Source organism: Harpia harpyja, chromosome 16, assembly GCF_026419915.1.
Source record: "Harpia harpyja isolate bHarHar1 chromosome 16, bHarHar1 primary haplotype, whole genome shotgun sequence".
Lineage (NCBI taxonomy): Eukaryota > Metazoa > Chordata > Aves > Accipitriformes > Accipitridae > Harpia > Harpia harpyja.
Window position 1 is genome coordinate 27,112,785 of NC_068955.1, and position 23,836 is coordinate 27,136,620.

Genomic DNA, 23,836 nt, shown 5'->3' on the forward strand with positions numbered 1-23,836 from the left:
AACTACTCACTCTATAATCCTTTGTTTACATTGCACAGCAAAATCACAGTAGTCCACCCCAACATCTGTATAGTCTACAGCAGTAGAGGACAGGATCTGATACGCTTGAGGGTTTTGTTTCTTCAGCTTGTTGGATACGTGAAATCCATCTACAACTTCACTTTCACCTCCTGAATCCGTTTGCTTTATACAATGGAGAAACTGAACCTGGAATGAATTAACATCTCATTACAAAAAGAATTAGCCTGCATATTTAACAGTTCATTAGTATCGGTTCCCTCATATCTGTGGTTCTGGTTTTTTGGTTGGTTTTGGGTTGTTTGGGTTTTTTTTCAGTGAAAGACTGAGTTCCCATCACTGCAGCTTCACAGCCCTCTGCTACCGCTATCACAAAGGCAGAAAATTAAAGTAAAGTAGCGCATTCATAAATCCATCCCATTTCGGATATCTTCTAATGCTTGCAACCTGCGAGTCAACTGCAAAGCTCTAGTCTCGCCTCTCTCCTTTGAGTCCCTTTTTGTAGCAGCCATACAATTTTAAATGCATTGCAGTCTTATCTCAACAAGGACGATTAACTTTCTCTTGCAGAAACAAAACCTGCCGTAAATTATCTGCTCACAGAGGGGGGAAAAGGTGGCTGTCACTGAAGGCAACAGGCTCAGTGTCTCTATGATAAAGTAGGATTAAGACAGTTTCATTTCACCTCACAGTGAAAGTGCCAAGGGATAAGACGGAGCAGAAAGCCTAAACTGGGCTCTCGGTTGCCCCAGTGTAAATCTGAGCTACTGACACAGGCGGTAAAACTCCCCGTGGCATTAGGGAGTCCAGCATCACACAGCGTAAGCGTTCATCTCAGCCAAACAACACAAAATACATCTGTCACACCAGTGGTAACAGCGTTCGTGATGGTGAATTATTTCTGAGACCACTAGGAGAAAAAAAAAAAAAGACAAAAAAACCCAGGAGGAGAAAAAGGAGCAGAGAACAGGGTTTGTCCCAGAATGTCCTCACCAGCTGGACCCGCGGTCCTTGGTGATGGTGATGAAGGGGGAAACTGAAATAACCAAGAGTGCAGAAGGGGGACATGTTTAGAAAGGACGTAAGGTAGTTTATTCATTTGATGAAGCAGCTTCCCCCGCTCCTGCCATGCTCCTTTTGGCCAACAAGCTGTGGGGAGGACTCAGGGCTCCCACCGAAGGGAGCACAAGGCCACGAGCTTTTTTCTTTTGTGGTCACAGCCAGCCTTGCGCAGGGCAAGCACAGCTTGGCACTGCTAAGGAGGGCTGCAGTAATGTACTTCATGGTAAATGCCTCTGGAAAAGTTCAAAGGGAGAATTTAGTTCAAATGAGAATTTAGCTTTACGTTCTGGAGAGCTAATGTATCTGCTAGATCTAATCATCAGTAGTTTGGTTTTTTTTTTTTTTTTTTAATCAGGATATCTCCTGGAAAAATAGTTGCCAGATGAAAACCCAGGAAATCCTAAAGCTATTTTTATGGGACAGTTCTGAAACTAATCATCATCCATTTAGAAACATTTCTTCAAATATTTGTAATAAATACATCTTAAGAATTCAAATATTGTGTAATAACTAGATAAATAAAGAAAACTGCACATTGAGGACAATGTTCAAAAATAATTCAATGTGCTTTAATACTTTTATTTCTTACAAGCACGTTTGAATGAAAAAGGTTCTGCTCCTTTTCTAATGTTTCATAGCAGAGTGTGAGCTCTGGCACAGACAAGACAGTGAGCTAATTCACATCTGCTCGCTATTAATGAAGCCCTATTCCATTCTTATTCCACATTAACGAAGAGTATCTGAATGATTATAAAAGGTGATGTTAGTGTGAAGTATTTGGTACTTACCTGTGGATAAATCACATTGGCTTTTTGTCTAATTATAGAAATAACTGATACAAAGTACTCCACAACATTAGAAGGGGCAATTTTATAGATGCCAGCTTTTCCAGGGTTATCATTGTTCCTTTGTACCTGTTTCTACTACTTTCCAGTTCTCTGGTGAACTCTGTGGATTAGACTTTGATATGACAAGGACTACGTGAAAACATATTTTCTGTGGTGCCTGTCCAGCTTTTCAGAATGCCCCTTTTTTTTGTCTATTATGAAAGGGCAAATAAGTGTCTAACTTCAATCCATTCACAGAAAACAGAATCTAACATCTTAATCATACTTCTTCTAATACGTTCCCCTCCTGAGGTGAACAGATGAGTCCTAAAATGTCAACTTGACTATAGCATTTAGACACCTAACTTTTTGAACGTAATGAAAGCAGTACCAAAAGCCCATACAGGACTCTTAATGTTTTCTCATATGTGTGAATTCCATTTAAAAATTACAGGACACATAATGGGCTTGTTATACAGAACACACATCAGAATGCATATATTGCATACCCATGTGTATATAGACTGTTACATGCAGATTAATGTATCGTTATTTTTACGTTGCTCTTTTAAGACAAAATTCGGAGTCACTGAATGCTAACCGTATTTCACGCTATAGGAACATTTCCCTTTCCCCTTTTCTGTTGTGAAAAAGTCAGTAGATTCACCTTACCCCAGGTGGATGCTGCAGAACAGGGTAATCGGTGTGAAAACATAGTTTCCCAGTTGTATAAGCCACATTGTTAGCATCTGCTTTGTCTTGCACTTGCCAAGTTGGTCTTTATAATGAAAGGGAAAAGAGAAAACATGTTAAAACAGCCAGCCAGCATGCCAGACAGTATACACTGAAACTCTGAAATCACAGTACGAAAGAGTCAGTCCATCTTTGAACATGAAAATATTGTAGAATTATAAGGAAATAATGATTTAGCAGTGTCCCCCCCCCAGCAAAGGCAGCTTACTTCAGCAGTCCTGGATTCAGGCTAGAAACTGAAGTGTGCCAAGGGACATCTGGCCCCAGTGCGGTACCTAGAAGAATGATGGCTTCCCAGTGGCAGTACTTTGCTGAATGCAAAGATCCGTTGAAGACGCTAACCAAGAGGTATCTGCTAGGATATATCATCATCTTATTACTGAGGCTTCAGAAAAAAAGAGAGTGGAAGTTGGCCCATTTCTTTTTATCAAACTTCCATTTTCCCCTGCTAGGTGGAGCACATTATCAATGAAATATGACATTGTTAAAAGCTACGTTACTTTCCCCCAAAATTATTTTTAAAGCTTTATGACCTTAGAAAATACAGAGTATCCTTTGCAGGGGCATCTCTCCTGTAACTTGAAGACTTGCCGCTAAAGGAAAATGTCTTGATGAAAGACTTTGTAACTTCTTCGCTTTCTCTGATGCTCTTTCTGAGAACTACCCCCGTTTATTTTGTTACATAGTTTCTGCCTTGAAATTTGACAAAATTCAGTAAGAAAATTTACTGATGACTGCAGGAAAAAAAAGTCTTAGTTATATGACAAAGACATGAATATATCACATTGCAGCACAATCAAAATCTGTTTCGAGTGACACACCATGCAGGAGAATTTAAGACTAAGAACCACATGTTTTATTTGTACAGAGTTCACATGATTGAAGACCACGTATATTATGTTTCAGATGGTGTGTGTCTAGCATTACTTCTTAATAATAGTTTGAAAAGAAAATAGGCTAAAGAACATGCAGACCAAAATGATTACAGAGAGCATACAAACACTTCTGTTCTAGGAGTGGTATTTAGTATAGAAGCTATGCAAAATGCTAAAACTAAATTTCTGAAATTGCTAGGGGGAAAACCCCCTTGAATATTTGCAAATGTGTTTAACTGCCTGGGAGAAATAATTTTTATTATTTGGTACAGCACATATTCATCAGTACATGACTTCAGTACTCAAGTATGATAATTTCAACCACACTTCCGTAGTTCCCAATTTTACAGCCAAAAAATAGCCTGTTATATCATCCTTGTCATTAGTGTTGAAGGTAGCTAGGTTCACTGTATCTTTCATTTAAAAGGCTCCGGTGTCGTTTGATGGTTCTAAAACAATTTAACGTATTTTAATTGTCTCATTTATATGCAATATATACAATTGCTGGAATGGTAGTACTGTGTAAAATCATTGTAAAGTTTTGCAGAAGCAGTCAGTGCTTTCGTGCCGGTACGCTTTGCAAGGGGAGCTGGTCCCCGGGAGCTTTCCTTCCACGCAAGGAGCTTCGGTCAACGCTCCAGTTACTGACTTGAAGTCAGAGATGTTAACAGGGAGCTCAGCGCTGAACGTGAAAAAAATCAACCTTACTTTGTCAAAGTCTTAACCGGGCTGAAGTATCAACTCCGTCGTGGGGAGAAGGCACAGAAGTAACGGAAGAAAATGTGGGTAATGGCAGAGGACTCTTGGCCCTTAGGGAGAACAAAGCAGAGTTCAATGGTTTATGGTTTTGTAATTAGGGACAGATTTCAATATCAGTTGCTCAGGCTGTTTGACAGAGGAGGAAATTTGGCACCAGGCAGGCGTAGCAATTTTTTGCATTAAGTGGCAATGTGGGCTCAGTCTCCTTGAGCAGACAACTAGCCTGCCTCTTAGATCCTTAGCCTGGCAAACCCCTGCACTAGGAACTGAAGCCACACTTGAATCACCTGGTCTTGCCCTTTATTAAACATCCAAGTCTCATTCATAAGAGATTTGGGACCCGTATCCTTCTCCTGCAGCTGAAGCCCACCGGGAGGTGCAGGTGGGAGCACTGGGACCCCCAGGGACGCCCCTCCTGCCCCCCCAAGCCCTGGCGAAGGCTTCAGAATGGGGGAGGAATACAAGGTCTAGGGCACGAGAAGCTGGAGAAATGAACCGTGGTACGACTGGAGAGCTTGCTAATGGAGTCGTGCCTCTGTAACGTAAAGAAAAAGGTTAATTTAAAAGGGGTGAACTCCTTGATGTTGTTATATGACTGATACAGTCCACTTTTGACAGCAATGACATTTTAAGTAGCATGTACCAGACATCTAGACAAGATGTCTAGATGGCTTTTGTTTTTCCATGTGTCAGGGTTATATTCATTGCTGTTACATTTCAGTTTAAAATTCATGGCCCTGTTGAGGTAATGTTTTATTTGGCAAGCTTGCCAATTCCAAATTTATCCTTTTATTTATAATATTTGGTAGGCCTTGTATTTGGCTGCTAGTGAACTAGCAAGGGAATTACCCAAAGTTATTATTTTATTACAGCTGTAAAAGCCACTTCAGAATTGGATGCCAGTAAGAAATGAACTTCTGTTTTAAAGGTGAAGAGATGGACTGTAAAATACTGTTCTAAGTCTGTTGTTAAGACTGAAAACTCAATGGAGTTTCTGCTACTACAAGAAATATGCAAGAGCAACAAGACCAGGCACTACAATAACTATAGCTGAAAACAAAACAGGTAAAATTAGGAGAAAAGATACTCCAAGGAAAGAAGTCTTTTCTTCTCTAGAATACTTTTAGGCTGGGTTCCAGCTATACGTGGTAAAAAAAAAAAAAAAAAAAGAAGAAACTTGTTCCTTATAACACCCCCCCCCCCAAATATCCAAAAATAAGCCAAACCCATTAAAGTCTTTTTCAGGACTTCGTGTGATGAATTACACATTTAGCAAACACTGGGTTATTAAGCTGTTTGAATACAGTTCCCTATTTTCTGATATGTTTAGCATGCTACCACTTCACACACAGCTGTATGAAAACATTTGAAACTAGTTTTGTGACTTAATTTTTTAAAATACTTTATGGATAATTTCTTAAACCACTACAGGTAACAATACAAAGTTTATGTGTGATCCTGCTTGTATTTTGTAGTATTTTAGGATTTCCTTGCTCTCTCTTCCCACTCCCCCCCTCCCAGCAGAGTTCTTAAGGAACAAACATGGCCTAAGGAGTCATTAAAAAAAAAAAAAAAATTCAAGGCAGTTCAAATTCAAAGCATTATCATCACCAGTATGGTGATGAGAGCAGCTAAACGTTGCTGAAGATGTCGGGCTGTAACATGTGTGCATGTGCCCAGGGAGGAAGGAGACTTGGATGATAGCTGTGCAGCAAAATGGAGACCAACTCTTTCGAAAAGGTATAATATTTTGCAACCCAACTTTCTATATACAGCCTTTGCAATTAAAGAAACTCCTCTTAAACAGAGATAAAAGATAAACCGACAACTCCTGACAATGCATTGAGAAGTCAATGCTCAGAAGCAGTGTGTCACTTTTGCCTGCAAACCACACGCACAAAGAAACAGATGATAGTTGCTTTTGTAAAATGTTTCCCATAGACTTCATCCAATGCCAGAAAAACTCAATGGCAGGGGCAGGCACTATCCTTCTAACGACTCAAGTAAACTTTGTGTCAAGGTTCATCTGTCTGGGTAACAAACTCACCTTCTACACCTCTTCGGCAGGATAATTGTGCTGTACAGTTCTGGCAGCTTACATTTGTATTACTGAGAGTGTTACGTTTGCTTTTACTGTATGGCCTTAACAAAGGCATCCTTACAGTGCATGCTGGAGACAGCTAAACAGTATCTGATCTCTGAACTGGAGAAATGAAAGCCAAGACATAAGCAATATGCCCCAAATCAGCTCATTGAGTCTGGCTCTGAACTCCAGAGCAAGCTGCCTTTGTGTGTACAGTTACTTTCTCTCCTTGCAAGCTGGCAACATATTCTGAAAAAAAATAAAAGTGTTTTCAACAGTTTTGGTTCTTCCCCCAAATGTCTTGGCTCTGCTAATATGCGCATTGTATCATACACATCGTACCCCTTTTATAACTGTGCCTTTCCTTTAGCACTGGAGCATACACTGTTTTTTTAAGAGCTGGACATTGGTCTGTACGTAGCTTGTTGACTTCACCCTGTGGCAGAGCTCGTTTTTGTTACTCGAAACCCAGACTCGTCTGCAAAACTGGTCTTTGGATGTCAGGCTCCCTTTGAGCTTACACTCTTCAGATTTTAATTTAATATTGCAGATTGACCCAATCATACACAGAAACGTAATTAGCAACTGTCAAATGACTTAAATCTAACCATGGTGGCTCAATTGGGAAGATGTCAACCAGACTTCAAGACTTTCAAATACAGCAGCTCTGCTTAAAAAGCAAAAAAGAAAAAAAAAACCAAAATACAACTAAACCGAATATTCTAACCAAGTATGTTTTCTTTTAAATGCAGAATTTGTAGTCAATTGGAAAATTTCCATAACATTGAAACCCTCTTTCTGCAGCCTAATAAATACATGAATTAACAAATAGGTTTTAGAAAAGCTAGGAGATTTACAGCCTTTTATCATTCCTTTATTGTGAACGCTAATACTTAAGGAAACATAAAAATAAGGTTTAATCAACACCAATAGTAAATCTGATTTAAACAGTGAAAGGAGCTCTAACCGTTATTTGCTCAAATGGTGTGGACCAAGGTCACATTTCAATCTTGATCTTGTGTGGAACATTAATGGGCAGGAGGTTCTTTGTAGGATGTATTAAACCACTTTTAAATATATATCTAGATCTATCTATCGATATACAGATAGATATAGATATATCTCAAAGACTCAGAACTCATCCAGACAAATTACTTTTTTTGAAACCATCCTTAAAGAGAGTAAACAATAATTCAAGCTGACTTTAAACAAGGTGAAGCATTTAATAATCATTACTGTTTATAATTGTATTAGGGAAGAGTCAGTGAGGGGCAAGACTAACTTTTTTCAATTGGAAAAAACCCCAACATTCTGATGACAACTGATAAACTGGCAAGTCTCCCTAGGGCGGTCTGAATCTCTTGTTAGCTGAACTTGGACAAGGAAAGTATATCCTAACAGTTAATGCACATTTACACAGTAAGGGACTTTTCAGTCTCTCAAACATAGCAGAGTTATCACAAGCTGGACGTTGCAGACAGTTTCAAACAGACAGCTGGCAGTTATTTTAAACAGCAAGGATGATTAAGAGCTGACAGAGTACCAGGCAGAATGGTAGATTTTTATCTTACAGTGCTGCTGAGTTAAATATCAAAAACTTCTGAATGCCTTAGTGAAAAGCATGTTACAGGGCTCAGCAGATGGACAAGAGGTGAAACAGTGCGCTGCCATGTCAAGAACATTAGTCTAGAAGATTTAAAGATCATTTCCAGTTTTAGGATCTGCAAACTTCTAGATCCTGTTCCTCATCCCTGAAACTCAGAAAAGCAACTAAAGGTTCTGTTGTAACCCAAGCACTAATCCATGGTATATGTTGAAGGGGTTGTATGGGTTGGTTTTTTTGTTGTTATTGTTTAGGTTTTTGGTGGGGTTTTGTTTTTCCTCTCCCCTGAGGTATTTTGGAGATATTATATATTTTCTTTTAGTGGTATTTTTTAACAAAGAACCAACATTTTTTGTTGTTATCTGAGGCTTGTTATATTCGTTCCTAACTCAAAACGCTTGTGCAGCTGTCTGGATACAAACAGAATGAATGTTTTATCCCTCAGATACCAAGTAAAGCTGTGAAACACCCTCAGATATGATCAGGATTGGATACCCCTAAGAATCTCCTCGTTATCTGTTATTAGGATCGCATCAAAACAGAAATGGAAAGCAGTAGTATTTTCATAATGATGCAAGTTTTAAATTGAGACCATAGAAGTGCTTGAGATTAAGAACGGTTTTAGCAGTAGAAAATGTTTCTTAGAACTGGATGAGGTTTCCAAGTCAAGCAGGGGGTTCTGCTCCCCTTTATTTCAGTAGGATTACCCTGACTGAATCCCAGTGAACTTTGAAAACCACTTTTCCTTCTGGCACAGTAAACAGAGAGAAGAAACCACACCTTAATGAAAGTACATTATCTTAACTACCCTAGTACATTTATACGTTACTCCCTTTAAAGCTTTACACATATTTATCATGGCAGCTGGAACTGACAAAAAAGCTTCATAATATTAATGCTATTTTAAAGTAGTTATTCTCTATATCCCCTCTTTTTGGAAGACAATTAAAAAAAAAAGATTTTAAAATGCCATTCTCACAGGCTGTTCTACATGCTATGAGTTCAGTTCAGTTTCTGCCAATTTCTAGAAGATTCCTTGAGCCAGCTTTCCCAATTTGAAGTGTGGGGGAAAATTCTGCACAAACAGATTGACTTCCAACATAAATGAAACAAAAATGAAGGATGGAGATTGGGTCAGAAGCAACTTGTATGCTGCTAGAAGTTGCTAGTATATCACAACAGCTATTTCTCTGCCTCTTAGAAATTGTTCACTAAATCTAAAAGCCAGCAGCATCAGTGACATCTTTTTCTATAGCTGATGATGGAACAATACTTGCAAAATGAAGATGTAACAGTAAGTCTTAATAAGCATCACAGATTGAAGAAGGGACCTTTTGTTCACCTTCCTCCCCTTCGCCTCACAATTAACATTCTGAGTTAACATATTTTTCCTGGTCTCACAGTGCTGCTTTCACCAACCTCACCTGCATTGCATATTCCTTCACATAGGAGTGTTGAGGGGCAGAAAATCTTTCTTTCTGACCTGCAGTCTTGAGGGAATGTGATCTTTCTGGCCAAGGTTGAATTTTTTTTCCCAATTCTATTTATTTTAGCTTTTTTTTTTTTTTTTTTAGATAAAGGAGGAGACACTGGTTATTACCCACATGGTTTGGTTGCTTATGTTCTGAACTAGAGGTAAATCTAAGTGAAGGAGAACTTTTGCCATAATTTTTATTATCTTTTATTCTATTATGGGGGAGAAGGGACCTTTTCAGATGGGAAACTCTGAACATTCTGGTTTTGGTGGCTATTCAGGCACCAAGAAATCACAATTATGTTTAAATGTTACTATCTATTTTTGCCTTTTTTTTTTTTTTTTTTAAAGAATAAGCACACATCCAAATAATAGGGGTTTTTATATGCATTGTAAAAAATTATACCAACAGCTGGGGGTGAGGGACAGGGCAATATGTTAGCTAATAATGCTACTCCTTTCCTTAGCTAGATGGAGGTCACCGACTCAGCTCAGAAAGACATGAGCTACCGTCATCATTCATTTACTCGCCTAGTAGGGGCTTGAGGAGGTAGAGGTTCAGTTTACCACCTCTTGGCATCAACAGGATGATGTTGATCCTGCAACGCTGCCAGCTAAGCTCTTACTTTTGCAAAAAAGCAGTCTTAAAAAAAAAAATGCTTTCTGGGACTGGTTGCAGCTTTTCAGAGCAGACTCAGTTGAAAGCAGAGAAATGGGTACTGTGCCCATCTTCTCGGTGATGTGAGACATAATAATGTCATCTAAGTCTTACCCATTTCCATGGCTCGAAATCAGGCTAAGAAAGAGTTTCAGTACAGATAACTTCCTCTATTCACAAGGGGACTGGATTAGGGATTTCTGATTTTGTTCTGTGGTATAGATAAGTACAGCTATCTTGTGGTTACCTTTTATTTGACATCATCTGTTTTCAGGCATTTTTCTTTCTCTCAGCAGATGTTATAGCTGATGCTCTTTACATACCCTGCCTGTGATAGCAAAACAATCCTCTCCTACAGAATATTGACACCACATTTTCTAACATGCAGAGAAGAAGAAATTTCCCCTTGTTTTAACAAGTTAATGCACAAAAGATGTCCAGCAAGCTGAAGTGAAATACATCAGAGGTGATGACATAGCTGGCAAAGCAAGGATATTAAAAACCAAACTCACCCATAAAAAGTGAGACGCAGGAACCCAATCCTGTGGCCAAGTTTAACCAACTCTCCCTGCCTAGTAGCAGCTCCCGTTAGCAGCACAATTCCTACTTTCTTTAGGGTGCACAGCCACTTGTACGCACTTTCATCATCGTACATGATTTCTTCAAAAGGTATTTTGGGAAGTTGCAGGTCTGAGCCCCAGTACTGGCGTTCTGAAAGGGAAGAAATAAAGAAACAAGTGCTGAGCTGTTTTAGCATCAAAGCTCAGGACATAGTTGAAGTATGAAGTTAATAGGATTTCTATGCCTTTGGGAATACACCCTCAATCCTGCAGTCAACCACCTGAAACTGGGTCCCTGAGTTTGCATGGGTAACAAGCAATCTTTATGATGAAATTCAGCAAAATGTTGCAGTACAGAAATTTTAACTCAGAAGTTGAATGAAAGACCATTTGAAAGGGATATTTTTTTGTTAACAGCACATCAGAAATGTGCACATTCATTTCTCCCTCTGTGCTGGTGACCCACAAGAGTGAAAACTTGAAACTAAGACTGCTTTGAAAGTTTCTTGTCTAGGGTAAAATACCATGGAGCACCCCGAGATCTCTCTTGGAGAGTTTGCTGTATGGATATACAATAATGAAAAGATTATATTCCTGATGAAGGAACAGGAGAAGACACGCATCAGCATAACAGCTTAGAAGCAGGGTAATTATATCAACTGCATCAGTGACCAATCAATTTTCTTTTGTAGATTTGTATTCATGAAATCATACCCAGTTATGTTAAATTCTGCAGGATGGTGTCATTCCTTCTCTTTTCCTCTGCAGGATTTTTTTTTTTTTTTTTTTTTGGTGTGAGCATTTATCTTATTTCAGGAAGATGCAAAGGAGAGCCCAAGATGTTAACAAATCCAAGCACTGCCAGAAGGTAAAGAAAATGATGGAAAGATTGGGCATGACGTAACTTCTTGCTCATCACTCAAACTAAATTGATTCTAAGAACATATGACAATAGGAGAATGTTAGAACTGCTATGCCATAGTCAGACCTTTGCTTGCTGAATAGACCTTGTGATACCAAAAGTGGAAACCTGCAGCCATTTCTTAGAGGCAGGTATAGACTTGCAGGCAGAATGGAAAGGGATTTTGAGCCCGGTCTTCCTTCAGACCTTTTGCTACTCCCTTCTTTCTTTTTGTCCCCTCAAACCAGCAGCAGCTGCACAGCACATCACCCAAAGCTATAAAAGCAGTGAAAATCTATGCAGCTTTAAAATTAAATGCTGCTTAGCCTTATGCTTTTATGTATTTACAGATGCCCAAATACTGCTAAATCTGTACCTTTCTCTAACAGTATATCTACACTTGTGTCTATAGATGTGGATTTTTAATGCATGACCAATTCTTATTACTGTTTTATAGTATCACAGTTCTGTAATGGTTATTGGCTTTGATTTAATACTGCTTTTTTAAAATTTCATAACCTATCCTAAAGCAGTCACATTCCGGTTCAGCTGGAGAGTTCCCAAATAGATGAATCACCTAATGCAGAGAGGGGAAATAAAACTAAAATGCTGGGTCGTAACTAGAAAACACCCCAAATATTTTCTCTTAACTGTATTCTTTTCTGAGGAAGAATGTAGTCTGGTGTCAGACAACATGGCCTTATATCCATTTGTAAAGACCTACAGAATACACAAGCATAAACATACAGTGACAAAATAAAGTAATAATTAAATATGATCATGAAATCTAGGCAGATTTTTCATTTTATGACAGGCTACACAATCCAAATCTCATCTTCCAACATGAGTAAGTTCTAAAAGTTACGCCTACAGTATCCTGCATTCAACAAAACTGTACACGCTTAAAATTTTGAGGAGGTTGCACCTGGAAAAGGAAAGGCTTGTTATGTATCTACCCGGGTAGATGGACACTAAGCCCCCAGGCACGCCGTGGGAAGGCACAGCGACTGCTCGCAGCAGAAGTCCTACTCTGCCTGCTTTAAGTCCCTCACCTGATTAGGCTTCCCCAGAGGAGAACACACAACTCCCCCGGCATTGATCTTGGCATCTGGTCACCACTGAAAGCAAGGTGATGGATGATTCAGCCACAGTTTCAACTACTGTAGCCAGGGTCTTAGGGCAAAGCCCTTGGTTGTCCCCTCTGCTCTCCAGAAGGACACGCTGCCTGTCACTCCTGGCGTGTCGCTGCAGGTCTCTTGGGTGTGCGCTGGCAACCAAAACCAGCATCCTCCGAACCGCTGCACTAGATGCGAAGAGGACGGCTCCCACCAGGCAGACGGAGAGGAATTCAGCTGAGGCTAGCCAGCCCCGTCTTCCCAGCAAGTACTTTTGCTCTGTTTTGCTAAAACCCTTGTGTCTGGGCATTAAGGCGTGAGTGCACCTGGAGTCTGGCTGCCTGTAATCAGTTTCTGGGCTGTCTGGTTATTTATTAGTTCTTGCTTTTATTTTTCTTCTTCTTGGTTTATTTTGTGTCCTCTTCCCTTCCTCCTCCACGAGACAACCCTAGATTTTGAGACCTTGACTCAAGTAGAGAGAGCAAGATTGGGATTTTTTTTTCTCTCATAAGATCTTGAGCACAAAGGCAAGAAGGAATTCCTGTCAGCAGGTCTAATGAAGAGTGTCCTAGCCTGTGTTGGAGAAACTCTCAGTTCCAGTGTGAGCCATAGGAATGGCCCAAATGTTTACAAAGCTAGGCAGTCCCTTCACATGCACCTAAAAATAGCTTTTCCTTTCCTGCCTCCTTTCTATCTATCTCAGGACATAAGTAAGTCCCATGCCTTCCACTTAATTTCTCCCAATTTCAGGCAACATTCACCTTTCTCCAGGTGAGATACAGACACACTGAGATGAAGAATTTAGAACTTGTCTCTCACTGCTCTTCATTTTCAGGACTTTGGATGGCTCATGGCAAATAGGAAGGGAACGTGCTCACACTCACCCAAGGGTGAGCCAAGTCCTAAGTCTAACTAAAGACTTTATTGCATACAAAGAGTAGAAACAAGTTAAGCAAGAGATAAGGCTTGCCTTAAACACAGACTTGGGCACGCTAAAATAATATAACTAGTGACTGTGTGGAAGCATTTTGTAGCACGGTATAAATTCTAATAGCAAAATCAGCAATTGGCATTTTATGAAATAGCTAAGAAAAAACATACACAGAATAAGTAAGCACAAAGAAGACGACAAGCGCACATGCAAAATATCAGATACAAGTAGAAGTAAAAAGTGAAAGAGAGAAAAAACCACACATACAGTAGGTAGAGAAGATACTAATTGAAGGCAAAGTAACCCCACAGGACAACAGGAAACATGCTGGAAAAAAACCCACAAAGAAAGTCCTGGTTGCAAAAAGCAACCAACTCAGTCAAGAGGAGGAGTGCTGTCCCCCATTCTCTCAAAGGGTGGAAGGAGAAGAATAAACCACCAATAAATAATGAGAAAAAAAAAAATGAAAAAAAGAAGGCATCATACTTCAGATCTGGTTTCCTTCACCAAAAAATACTCTTTCCCTCTCACCTCAAAAGCTATACAAACCACAGCACCAACTCCAAGACACAACTACTAAACCCTGGGTGCTGGCTCTCTGCTGTTTTATACTCATGGCTAATTTAGGACAAGCTTGTTAAGGACTAATTGTTTGCCTGTGTGTTGATGGTGATTAAGAACTAATTCTTGGCGATGCGTACTGCCAATGAATGTCAGTCTAGCAGAGCCTTGTTTTGAAGTTTCAAACTGTGCCGATGTCTTTTCAACATATCACCAAATCTGCAACTGCTATACGTAAAGGTACGTATGGACAGACGGCCGCAGAGATTCAGTTGTACCAGACAGAAAACCCAGAGCTTGAGATCTTTTATCCTTCTGCTCCAAATGCAGCAGCAGCATCCTCATACTCCCCAAAGAAAACCGAACGCACGAGGTGCTGCAGGGTGGGCAGGAGAGCAGAGCTCCTGCGTAGACGAGGCGCTGGTGCGAGCGGGACGTGGGCATCCCCCCGACCGTGCGCTGCGTGATGCGGTGATGGCCTCGTGGAGGGGGGGGCTCTTCTCAAACAATGATGGGGGGAACCAGAAAACCAAACCACCAGGCACCTGAGGGTGACACGGGCGCTACGCTGGAGCCGCCGTGCAGCCACGCTGCTTACTGAAGACGTGACAGAGCAAATTAAGAAAGGGGTTCCTTGAGGTGATACATAAAAGAAAAGAATAAGTCATTACTGGTAAACAAGCTCAGGTTCAAGCTCTGGGAACTATGCTGGGGTCACCTGGGGACAACCACTTAGCCCACGGGGTTACTTGAGGTCAAACTCCCTCTCTGGGGACCATGCTGGGGGTCACTTGAGGTCAACCAATTAGCCCACAGGGTTACTAGAGGTCAAATTCATGCCTTGGGACCATGCTGGGGTCACTTGAGGTCATATTTATGCCTTGGGACCATGCTGGGGTCACTTGAGGTCAACCAATTAGCCCACAGGGGTTACTTGAGGTCAAACTCCCTCTTTGGGGACCACTCTGGGGTCACTTGAGGTCAACCAATTAGCCCACGGGGTTACTTGAGGTCAACCAATTAGCCCATGGGGTTACTTGAGGTCAAACTCCCTCTCTGGGGACCACGCTAGGGTTACTTGAGGTCAACCAATTAGCCCATGGGGTTACTTGAGGTCAAATTCATGCCTTGGGACCACTCTGGGGTCACTTGAGGTCAACCAATTAGCCCACGGGGTTACCTGAGGTCAACCAATTAGCCCACGGGGTTACTTGAGGTCAAATTCATGCCTTGGGACCACGCTGGGGTTACTTGAGGTCAACCAATTAGCCCACAGGGTTACCTGAGGTCAAATTCATGCCTTGGGACCATGCTGGGGGTCACCTGAAGGTCAAGCAATTAGCCCATGCAGTCACTTGAGGTCAACCAATTAGCCCACGGGGTTACTTGAGGTCAAACTCCCTCTCTGGGGACGATGCTGGGGTTACTTGAGGTCAACCAATTAGCCCACAGGGTTACTAGAGGTCAAATTCATGCCTTGGGACCACACTGGGGTCACCTGGGGACAACCAATTAGCCCATGGGGTTACTTGAGGTCAAACTCCTTCTCTTGGGACCACGCTGGGGGTCACTTGAGGTCAACCAATTAGCCCACGGGGTTACTTGAGGTCAACCAATTAGCCCACAGGGTTACTTGAGGTCAAATTCATGCCTTGGGACCATGCTGGGGTCACTTAAGGTCAACCAATTAGCCCACGGGGTTACCTGTGGTCAACCAATTAGCCCATGGGGTTACTTGAGGTCAAATTCATGCCTTGGGACCACGCTGGGGTCACTTGAGGTCAACCAATTAGCCCACAGGGTTACCTGAGGTCAAACTCCCTCTCTAGGGACCATGCTGGGGTCACTTGAGGTCAACCAATTAGCCCATAGGGTTACTTGAGGTCAACCAATTAGCCCACGGGGTTACTTGAGGTCAAACTCCCTCTCTGGGGACGATGCTGGGGTTACTTGAGGTCAACCAATTAGCCCATGGGGTTACTTGAGGTCAACCAATTAGCCCATGAGGTTACTTGAGGTCAAACTCCCTCTCTGGGGACAATGCTAGGGTTACTTGAGGTCAACCAATTAGCCCATGGGGTTACTTGAGGTCAAATTCATGCCTTGGGACCACTCTGGGGTCACTTGAGGTCAACCAATTAGCCCACGGGGTTACTTGAGGTCAAACTCCCTCTCTGGGGACCACGCTAGGGTTACTTGAGGTCAACCAATTGGCCCACAGGGTTACTTGAGGTCAAATTCATGCCTTGGGACCATGCTGGGGTCACTTAAGGTCAACCAATTAGCCCATGGGGTTACCTGTGGTCAACCAATTAGCCCACGGGGTTACTTGAGGTCAAATTCATGCCTTGGGACCACGCTGGGGTCACTTGAGGTCAACCAATTAGCCCACAGGGTTACCTGAGGTCAAATTCATGCCTTGGGACCATGCTGGGGGTCACCTGAAGGTCAAGCAATTAGCCCATGCAGTCACCTGAGGTCAACCAATTAGCCCATGGGGTTACCTGAGTTCAAATTCGTGCCTTGGGACCACGCTGGGGGTCACCTGAGGGCAACCCACTGTCTAATTATTTAAACTTTTCATAACTGTTCACGACGGGGTTGCAGTACAGTCTTGCGTGCGCCCAAGTGAGCTTGCCATCAGCACAGTCTTTTCGAACCCACCCAGTAACGATGTGTATGATTTTGGAGGTTTTCACCAGAACAATGCGGCGCTGCCCGCTGTAGTTTGTCTTCTGTTGCTTTCTCCCTAGGAATGCTGTTATTATTTATACTGAGTTTTTTGTGATTTAAAATTTCCATTCTTTTTAATGCAAGTAAATAAGGTTTCTTCTCTGCGTGGCGCTTTCATCCAGCCATTCAAAACTGTCAGCCTTTCAGCTAGAAGGTGTAGGATTTGTGACAAACTCTGTTTGTTTGCCTTAGACTTTCACCCTCAGCTCCCAGAACTACATTGTTGAACTTGATGAACATCGTTGCAGGGAAAAAAACCATCCATTTTGGCGGAAAGCAGACCAGCGCCAAGAACAATAAAAAATTCTCTATGTACCAGTATGAAGAATAAAAGAGCCAGGTTGAAAAAGCTTTTCACTATGAAAGCTGTGAATTATGTATGTGACACTTTTTCCCAGCTGAATCTGATTTTTAACTCTTACCAAAAGGTTGCCTCATCTGAAACCAAGGCCGTTTTAATGGCCAAAGAAAGATGTATACAGAGAAGGCGTCAGGTTATGGCTCTCCGCATGGCTGAGCACCAAATGCTTCTCTCTCAGGCTGCAGTTGGAGACATCCAGGACTTCCTCAGTGGACAACTATGGATTTTTCCTCCACCGCCTTTCCACAGCAAGATCCTGCGTCTTACCCATACAGCTCAACATCGTGCATCAAACCTACGGAGTACGTCAGAGGAAACTGTTGTACAATTAAAATTTCCGGCAGAGCTCTGTGAAGACGCTTGCTCGATAACCTGAGGCCAGCGGTTTCCGTTGCCCGTGTCCATGAAATATTTTTCATCAGAGAGTCCAACTGGAGGAGCTCTCTACCACTGGAGCTGCCTCACACCTCTCTCTAGGAGTTTCACTTGCTTGTAAAGTTGGTAAACCTTAACCATTTGGGCTGAGGTTTTCCATGGCAGTATCTGCCGAAAATAATTTTGAGAAAGCTTCAGCAACAGCAAAAATGGATCAAAAGCCTAGACCAGTGAAAAATGAGTAGTCTGGCCAAGTCAAAATTGCTACATTGGCTTAGCAGAGAAGTTCTAGTGCTTTCATTCTTTCAAGTGTCAAGTTTGGCAAATAAGAAGTCGGTCACGCGTTAGGAATGTACATTTGCCATTCCTGTGAAACTCGTCAAGTTTGTCCAACGCTCACAGCTTTGGAAAACATCACCTTGCTCCACAGACGACTTTTTTTTCAGTTTGGCAGTGAAATTGTCCAAATATTCCTTTCACATTGGGTATGCTCCAGACCTTGGGTGAGGGATATAGCAGGACCATTGCAAAACACAGACGAGGAAGGCAATTTCCATGTAAAATTAGCAGACTCACAGGGAACAAGGCCAAATATAGCACCATCATCTGTGTGCTTCCAAAATTGTGTAATTCTAATCTCATCTCAAACATCCATTTCCCTGGGACTTCTCTTGCCTGTCGGTTTCAGAATATTCTGAAGTTTGAAAAGAGCTATAATATAATATGATTGTTCTTCCTCAAGTGATGGGACCTGTCACTGACTTCCCCAAACTGACGTATAACTGAGCTCAATATTCATACTTCCCATGATTCCACACACAATTTTGCACAAACTCAAATCATGTTCATATCATACCAGTAGCATACAAGAGATCTAGAAAAAAAAACTACTGATAGAGTCATTTGTCCACATGGAGAAGGTAGGACAAATGGAGATGCTGCAGGAAGAACCTCTTTGTTAACCATCTGTTTAAAACTACTTCAGTCAGGTATATTTTAAGATTTTCAGACATTTGCAAAATCAGATTAATTTCTTTTAATAAAAGGCAGTGCTGTAGCCGTTCATTAGTGAAGGCAAAAATATATAATAACTAAACCCCGTGATTATTTTGGCCTCAATATTCATAGGCCAAGGTCACTTTGTTAAAATAATCGAGATTTCCCCCCCCACCCCCCAGACTAATCGTGCCAGGATGAATTTTGCTAGACAACACTGAAACAGATAGCACCTAAGTTATAATGGCTCCAGTGCATTCAGCCAAGAACTCAAGGGATCGGTAAAGTAGACAGAAAGGAAAAAGGCAGGAAATTAATCATGGAGCCCAAAGCACAGCTTCTCACCAGGACGCTTTCTGGAGTCTGCCAGTTGTTAATGCAGTTAACTTTAATGTAAATTGTCTGTGCTACTGGCAGAGGACACTGGACTCCACAGCTGTGGGTCACATTTGGTACTTTACAACTAACAGTGATTTTCTTCTGCGCCTGAAAGAATTCCAGAGAAGAATGTCCTAAAATACTGCACAGTGTCCCTGGACCACTGAACCCATCCTGGTCTTTTGTTTATTTGTTTATTCATGGGGATTTTAAAATAGTAAAGGAAGTTTAAAAGAGTACAGAGTTTAAAGCCCAGTGAAATGGTTGCCCGCGCACCTGAAAGCAAGCTGCTACAGGGACTTGGTAGCGATTTCATTGTTACAAATTGCATTTGTAAGCACTGTTAATACATTAAAACTGAAACGCCTATGGGTTTACTAGTGTAAATGAATCTAAGGTCAAGATATAACTTTTATTAAGCTGCCTTGCTAGAAAGCATCATCGGTAATTGTCTCCTCCCTTGTATTTGCACTACTGCTGCTTATCCGTGTATATTTGTGATAGCACATACACACACCACACATACCAGTAGCTATTATTATTGAAAGAGTTGTTAATAATAGGTGGTACTAAGATTTCCTCAGAAATGGGTTTTTCTATTGTAAAACTCTGTTTTTAATGCTTATAACTTCAGCAAAATATAATGTTTTGGGCTGACCTTTTTTTTTTTTTTACGCCGAAGGTTCCCTTACATTGAATTTATGAGGAGAACAGTCAGTCAAAAGGATCGGCTGTATCTTAGAATGAAACGGAGCGCGGGAGTACGCTTTTTGCTCATGTTTGAAAAAAATTCCAGCAAAGGCTCTAATTCCTCTAATTTGGGTGACTGAGGCGATGTCAGAAATACGTTTCGGTGAATCCCACCACCACCCCTCCCAAGCTTGTTGAGGTACAAGTCCACGAGGAGACTTGGTAACAGACCATCCTACAGCTTCACAGCTGAAAGCGTCCCCACCGCTGCGGGAGGTCGCCCACGGCTGCAGCGACGTGGGGAGAGCGACGAGAAGGAAAGATGAGCTGAGCCATTGCCGTGCTCTCTTTTAGAGTCTCTATCCTGGGCCCCAGAGGAGGAAAGATGGGACCTGAAGGGTGGGAGCAGCTGTCAGGGAGGAGAAAGAGATGCATCGCCTGGGGAAAAACTCAGGGAAACTGAAGCGGGGACTGGGTGGTAGAAAGAAGGTGGGTCTGGAGACCCAGTTAAAACTGCCGTGGGCTGCCGGGGAAGCTGGAGCCGTGTGAGGGGAGCTGGGGTACCCGCTCGGCAGCAAGAGTTAATAGTTTAGTGATAGCAGCCTGGCACTGGGAGCTGAAAGCAAAGTGGGAGGGCTACAGGAAACACTGAGGCTCTTCTAACCGAGTAATCGGACCGCAGACCCCTTTTTTCCCCTTCTGCGTAAATGGCCAGAAACTGCCAGCAGGGAGCCAGGACCAGTGACCCCTCTCCTGTAACCTCTGGGGTGAAAACACTCCGCCCGGGGAGCAGTGTCCTTTATTTCCCGAGGGGTGTCCAGAGCAGAAGGTGCCGTGGGGAGGGATGGCCCAGGCCCAGAGGCACCGGCTGCCGAAATCCCGGGCTCTGCAGAGCCGTACCCCCAGCGCCAGCCGCTCGACGGACCTCTGCCCCGCTCCCACCTCGCACGCCGCCTGCTACCGCCCGAAACCTTCACACGGTGTTTTCAATTCTAAGTCACGGGAAAAAATCGTTTTATCATTGAACAGAGAGCATGCAAGCCTTTATAACCCCCGACGGCACTCTGTGCCCTCCACTGATTTCAGCCGGGCTGGCTGCGGTACCACGATCAACTGCCGTGGCTCGGCTCTTTGCAGAAGCAAAATAACCCTGGTGACTGTGATTCCCCAGGCTCTTTGATAGCAACTTTGGGTCTTACATATTTCAGACTTTTTGTTGGGTATTAATAATGGTACATGTTAACTTGCAGAATGAAGAAATGAGGTGTGATCTGCTCACTAGACCTGCAAAGCAGGGCTGGTGGCAGATACAAAAGACCATTTCAACAGATACAGCTGCCCTTCAAAGTTACTGTAACACACAGAAAAAGATGTGGGGTAATTACTTTCTGTCCTGTACAAAAGACCTATTTCAGATTTATAGTCCCCGAATACAACACTGCCTGCCTCCTTGCTCTCTTCTCACTAATTTCCACTCATAATATCTCATAAGTTTGCCAGTTTACTGGTTTGCATGCATAAACAAACACACACACACATTCAAACCAAAGACATTGCACAGTAATGGGTAAACAAGACAAAGCTGCTATTTATTACTTTTTTTTTTGTGCATAAATTTCGCATTGCTTCTAGTTTTTTGCAGAACTTGAAACATTAGTGTTTTAAGTCAAGCATTCTCTTAAATGTTGAATCAGAACTCTTGTTCTTACAGTAAAGACGTAACCGGTTTCCCTTGTTTTTATGTATTTAGTCTGAAGCTGCTTATTCTTAAGAGAGTGCACAATAAAGCGCGAGAAGATTTTAGCTGTTTCACAGAATAATCACATCTAGCTCACTTGGTATTTTAGCTAATATTCAGTTAACTTGTCCAATCATCAATCACAGAGATTACATACTAGAAATGAGGCCATAAAAATTTGAAAAATGCAGATGGCATCATTTATAAAATACCTATACCTCTTTTTATTCTAATATCCCTTCAACAGACAGGACTGATAAAAACTATTACATAGTCCAAGCAGCTTTCAGAATGGGAGCTCTGGGGGATTTCACCTGATGACTGAGGGCTATGCTGCACTTCAAAGAGATGTAAAGGGCCAGGTTTGGTTGGGTTTTTTTCCCTCTAGATATAGGTAGCAAGTACAAAATGCTCATAAAAAAAGTGAACCAGACGCTACACAGTTACAACATTTTTCAATAGTTGCAAAGTCTGCAAATTTCCAACCACTACTATTCCTCTCCCCTTTGGCTAAGGCTAGTTAGAGACTGTCCAAGAAACACAAGGCACATACCCAAATATAAGCTATCCACATAGACCATCTTTCATACTCTACCCTGTGTTTCAAAGAAGCTGTAGTATGATTGACAAGCTGCTGAATTTCACAACGTGTTCACAAAACGAAAAAAGCGCAATCCTTGAGGAGAGATATAATCTCACCTCATTAAATTCCTTTTTGAGACCACTCCGTGGCCTGCTACTCACTGCTCCAGTGTGTTTAACTCAATATACGCCCTTTCACACATTTGAAAGATGGGGAAAAAATAAAATATGAATGTTTTCCTTTTTCTCTATTAAAAGTTATGAAATTAAAATAATTTTAGGTATGCTGTGTGAACTGCCAAGAGTATCCGTTGAAAGACAGATTTAAGCTTCAGTGCTGGTGCGGGTAAATAACCATGTGAAAACTAAAGGAACGTTTTAAGTTTCAACTTTTCCTTCCTAGTCTTTCTTGCTAATAAATATTTTCCTAATCTTCTTTATATAAAACAGGGAGTAAAGGAATCTTAGTATTTCAAGGAATATACCAACAGATTTTTCCCCACATTGGGAAATAAATATATGCACCTGGAATTTAACTGCAGCTCCAGGCGCCCCAGGCTTCCCTGACTACATGGACCGTAGAGTCCTCTTGTTCAAGTTCCCGATTCCTACTGTGCTTGCTAGAAGTTCCACCTAATACGGGATGCCCCTTCTGCAGCCGACGGACATGGGCCGTGGTGTTGGGTTTTGGGGTGGTTTTGGCTTTTGTTGCAAACACCTGCTTTGCCACAGCACTGCAAAACAGCGCACGCTCAGCGTACCTGTCTTGTAACCTGCAAGAGCAAGCTTTTCTCTGTGTAAAAACTATCAATGATGTGAATCCTGCTAACGTACTGGGAATTTATCCTTTCCTAGACGGCAGTGTATCCAGGAGTCAACACTGCCTGCTGACTGGAGAGATGTTTAACCTTTACAGCACCGCTATGATGTGGAAATTGCAAATTTCAAGGAAACTGAACTGTCCACTGATACTCTCCAGGCAGCTACTAAAACTGAGAAACGGTTCAAGTAAAGCAGCTTCTTAGGCTTTTTTTTTTGATGTTTAGCTACTTTTTATTACAAAAAAAAAAAACCAAACCCCACAACAAAAACCAACCAAAGACAGAAGGTGGTAAATATAGTTAAATCCTGCCTGGCAAGGCTATAAACTCTGTCCTCAAAGTTCCAGTTCTCTCACATGAATTCAATTCCAGTGACAAGTGCAGCCAGCATCCTTAGTGGTTTGGGTTTGTTTCTCTTTTTAAAGGTACAGGCTGGTACACAAATGCTTATAAATCCTACCTCATGTTTCAGAGAAGAAAGGCTCCAAGTTCCCAGCCCTTCGCTGGCATCTTGATGCAGCCAAGAGCTTAGTCTTTGAGCTGCTGCAGGAGTAACCTTTCCCCCTTGACATTTGCCAATGTACTCTGCAATGACACCGTGGTAAATATGCCAAAAGCTGGAGAAGCATTGTGTACAGCTCCAAGTGTTACTAATCTTGGGAAATGTATGGAACGCAGCAGCAGTTGGTATCTGGGAGGAAAAAAAATCCAGTGCAGCTTGTAAAGTTATTGCTATTAAAAACATGCCCTCACTTCATGTCTTAAAATCTTCCTTTTAATTTGAAACTTTTAATAGTTTGTCTGAGCTCAGATTTTTACCTATTCTGAACAGCATTAAGAAAACCTGTTCGCATATGTACACATGCATTTGTATAGTGATGTATCTACCATGAACATGGAAAACATACGGTTCCTTCTCTCTCTCCCCCACCCCACACTCGATTTATTCGATGTTTCTAGACCACTAATCATCTACAGTGCT

General features: G+C 41.8%; 1 protein-coding gene across 1 annotated transcript in view; it reads right to left on the reverse strand.

Annotated features, from left to right (window-relative positions):
* The window catches only part of BBOX1 (gamma-butyrobetaine hydroxylase 1), a 36,816-nt gene that overhangs the window by 4,552 nt on the left and 8,428 nt on the right, over positions 1-23,836 (reverse strand). Inside the window, exons 4-6 of the mRNA XM_052811592.1 lie at positions 10,625-10,823; positions 2,580-2,685; positions 11-207 (exon numbers count right to left, since the gene is read on the reverse strand). Of these exons, the coding sequence (XP_052667552.1) occupies positions 11-207; positions 2,580-2,685; positions 10,625-10,823 (502 nt within the window). The remainder of the gene's footprint in view (positions 1-10; positions 208-2,579; positions 2,686-10,624; positions 10,824-23,836) is intronic.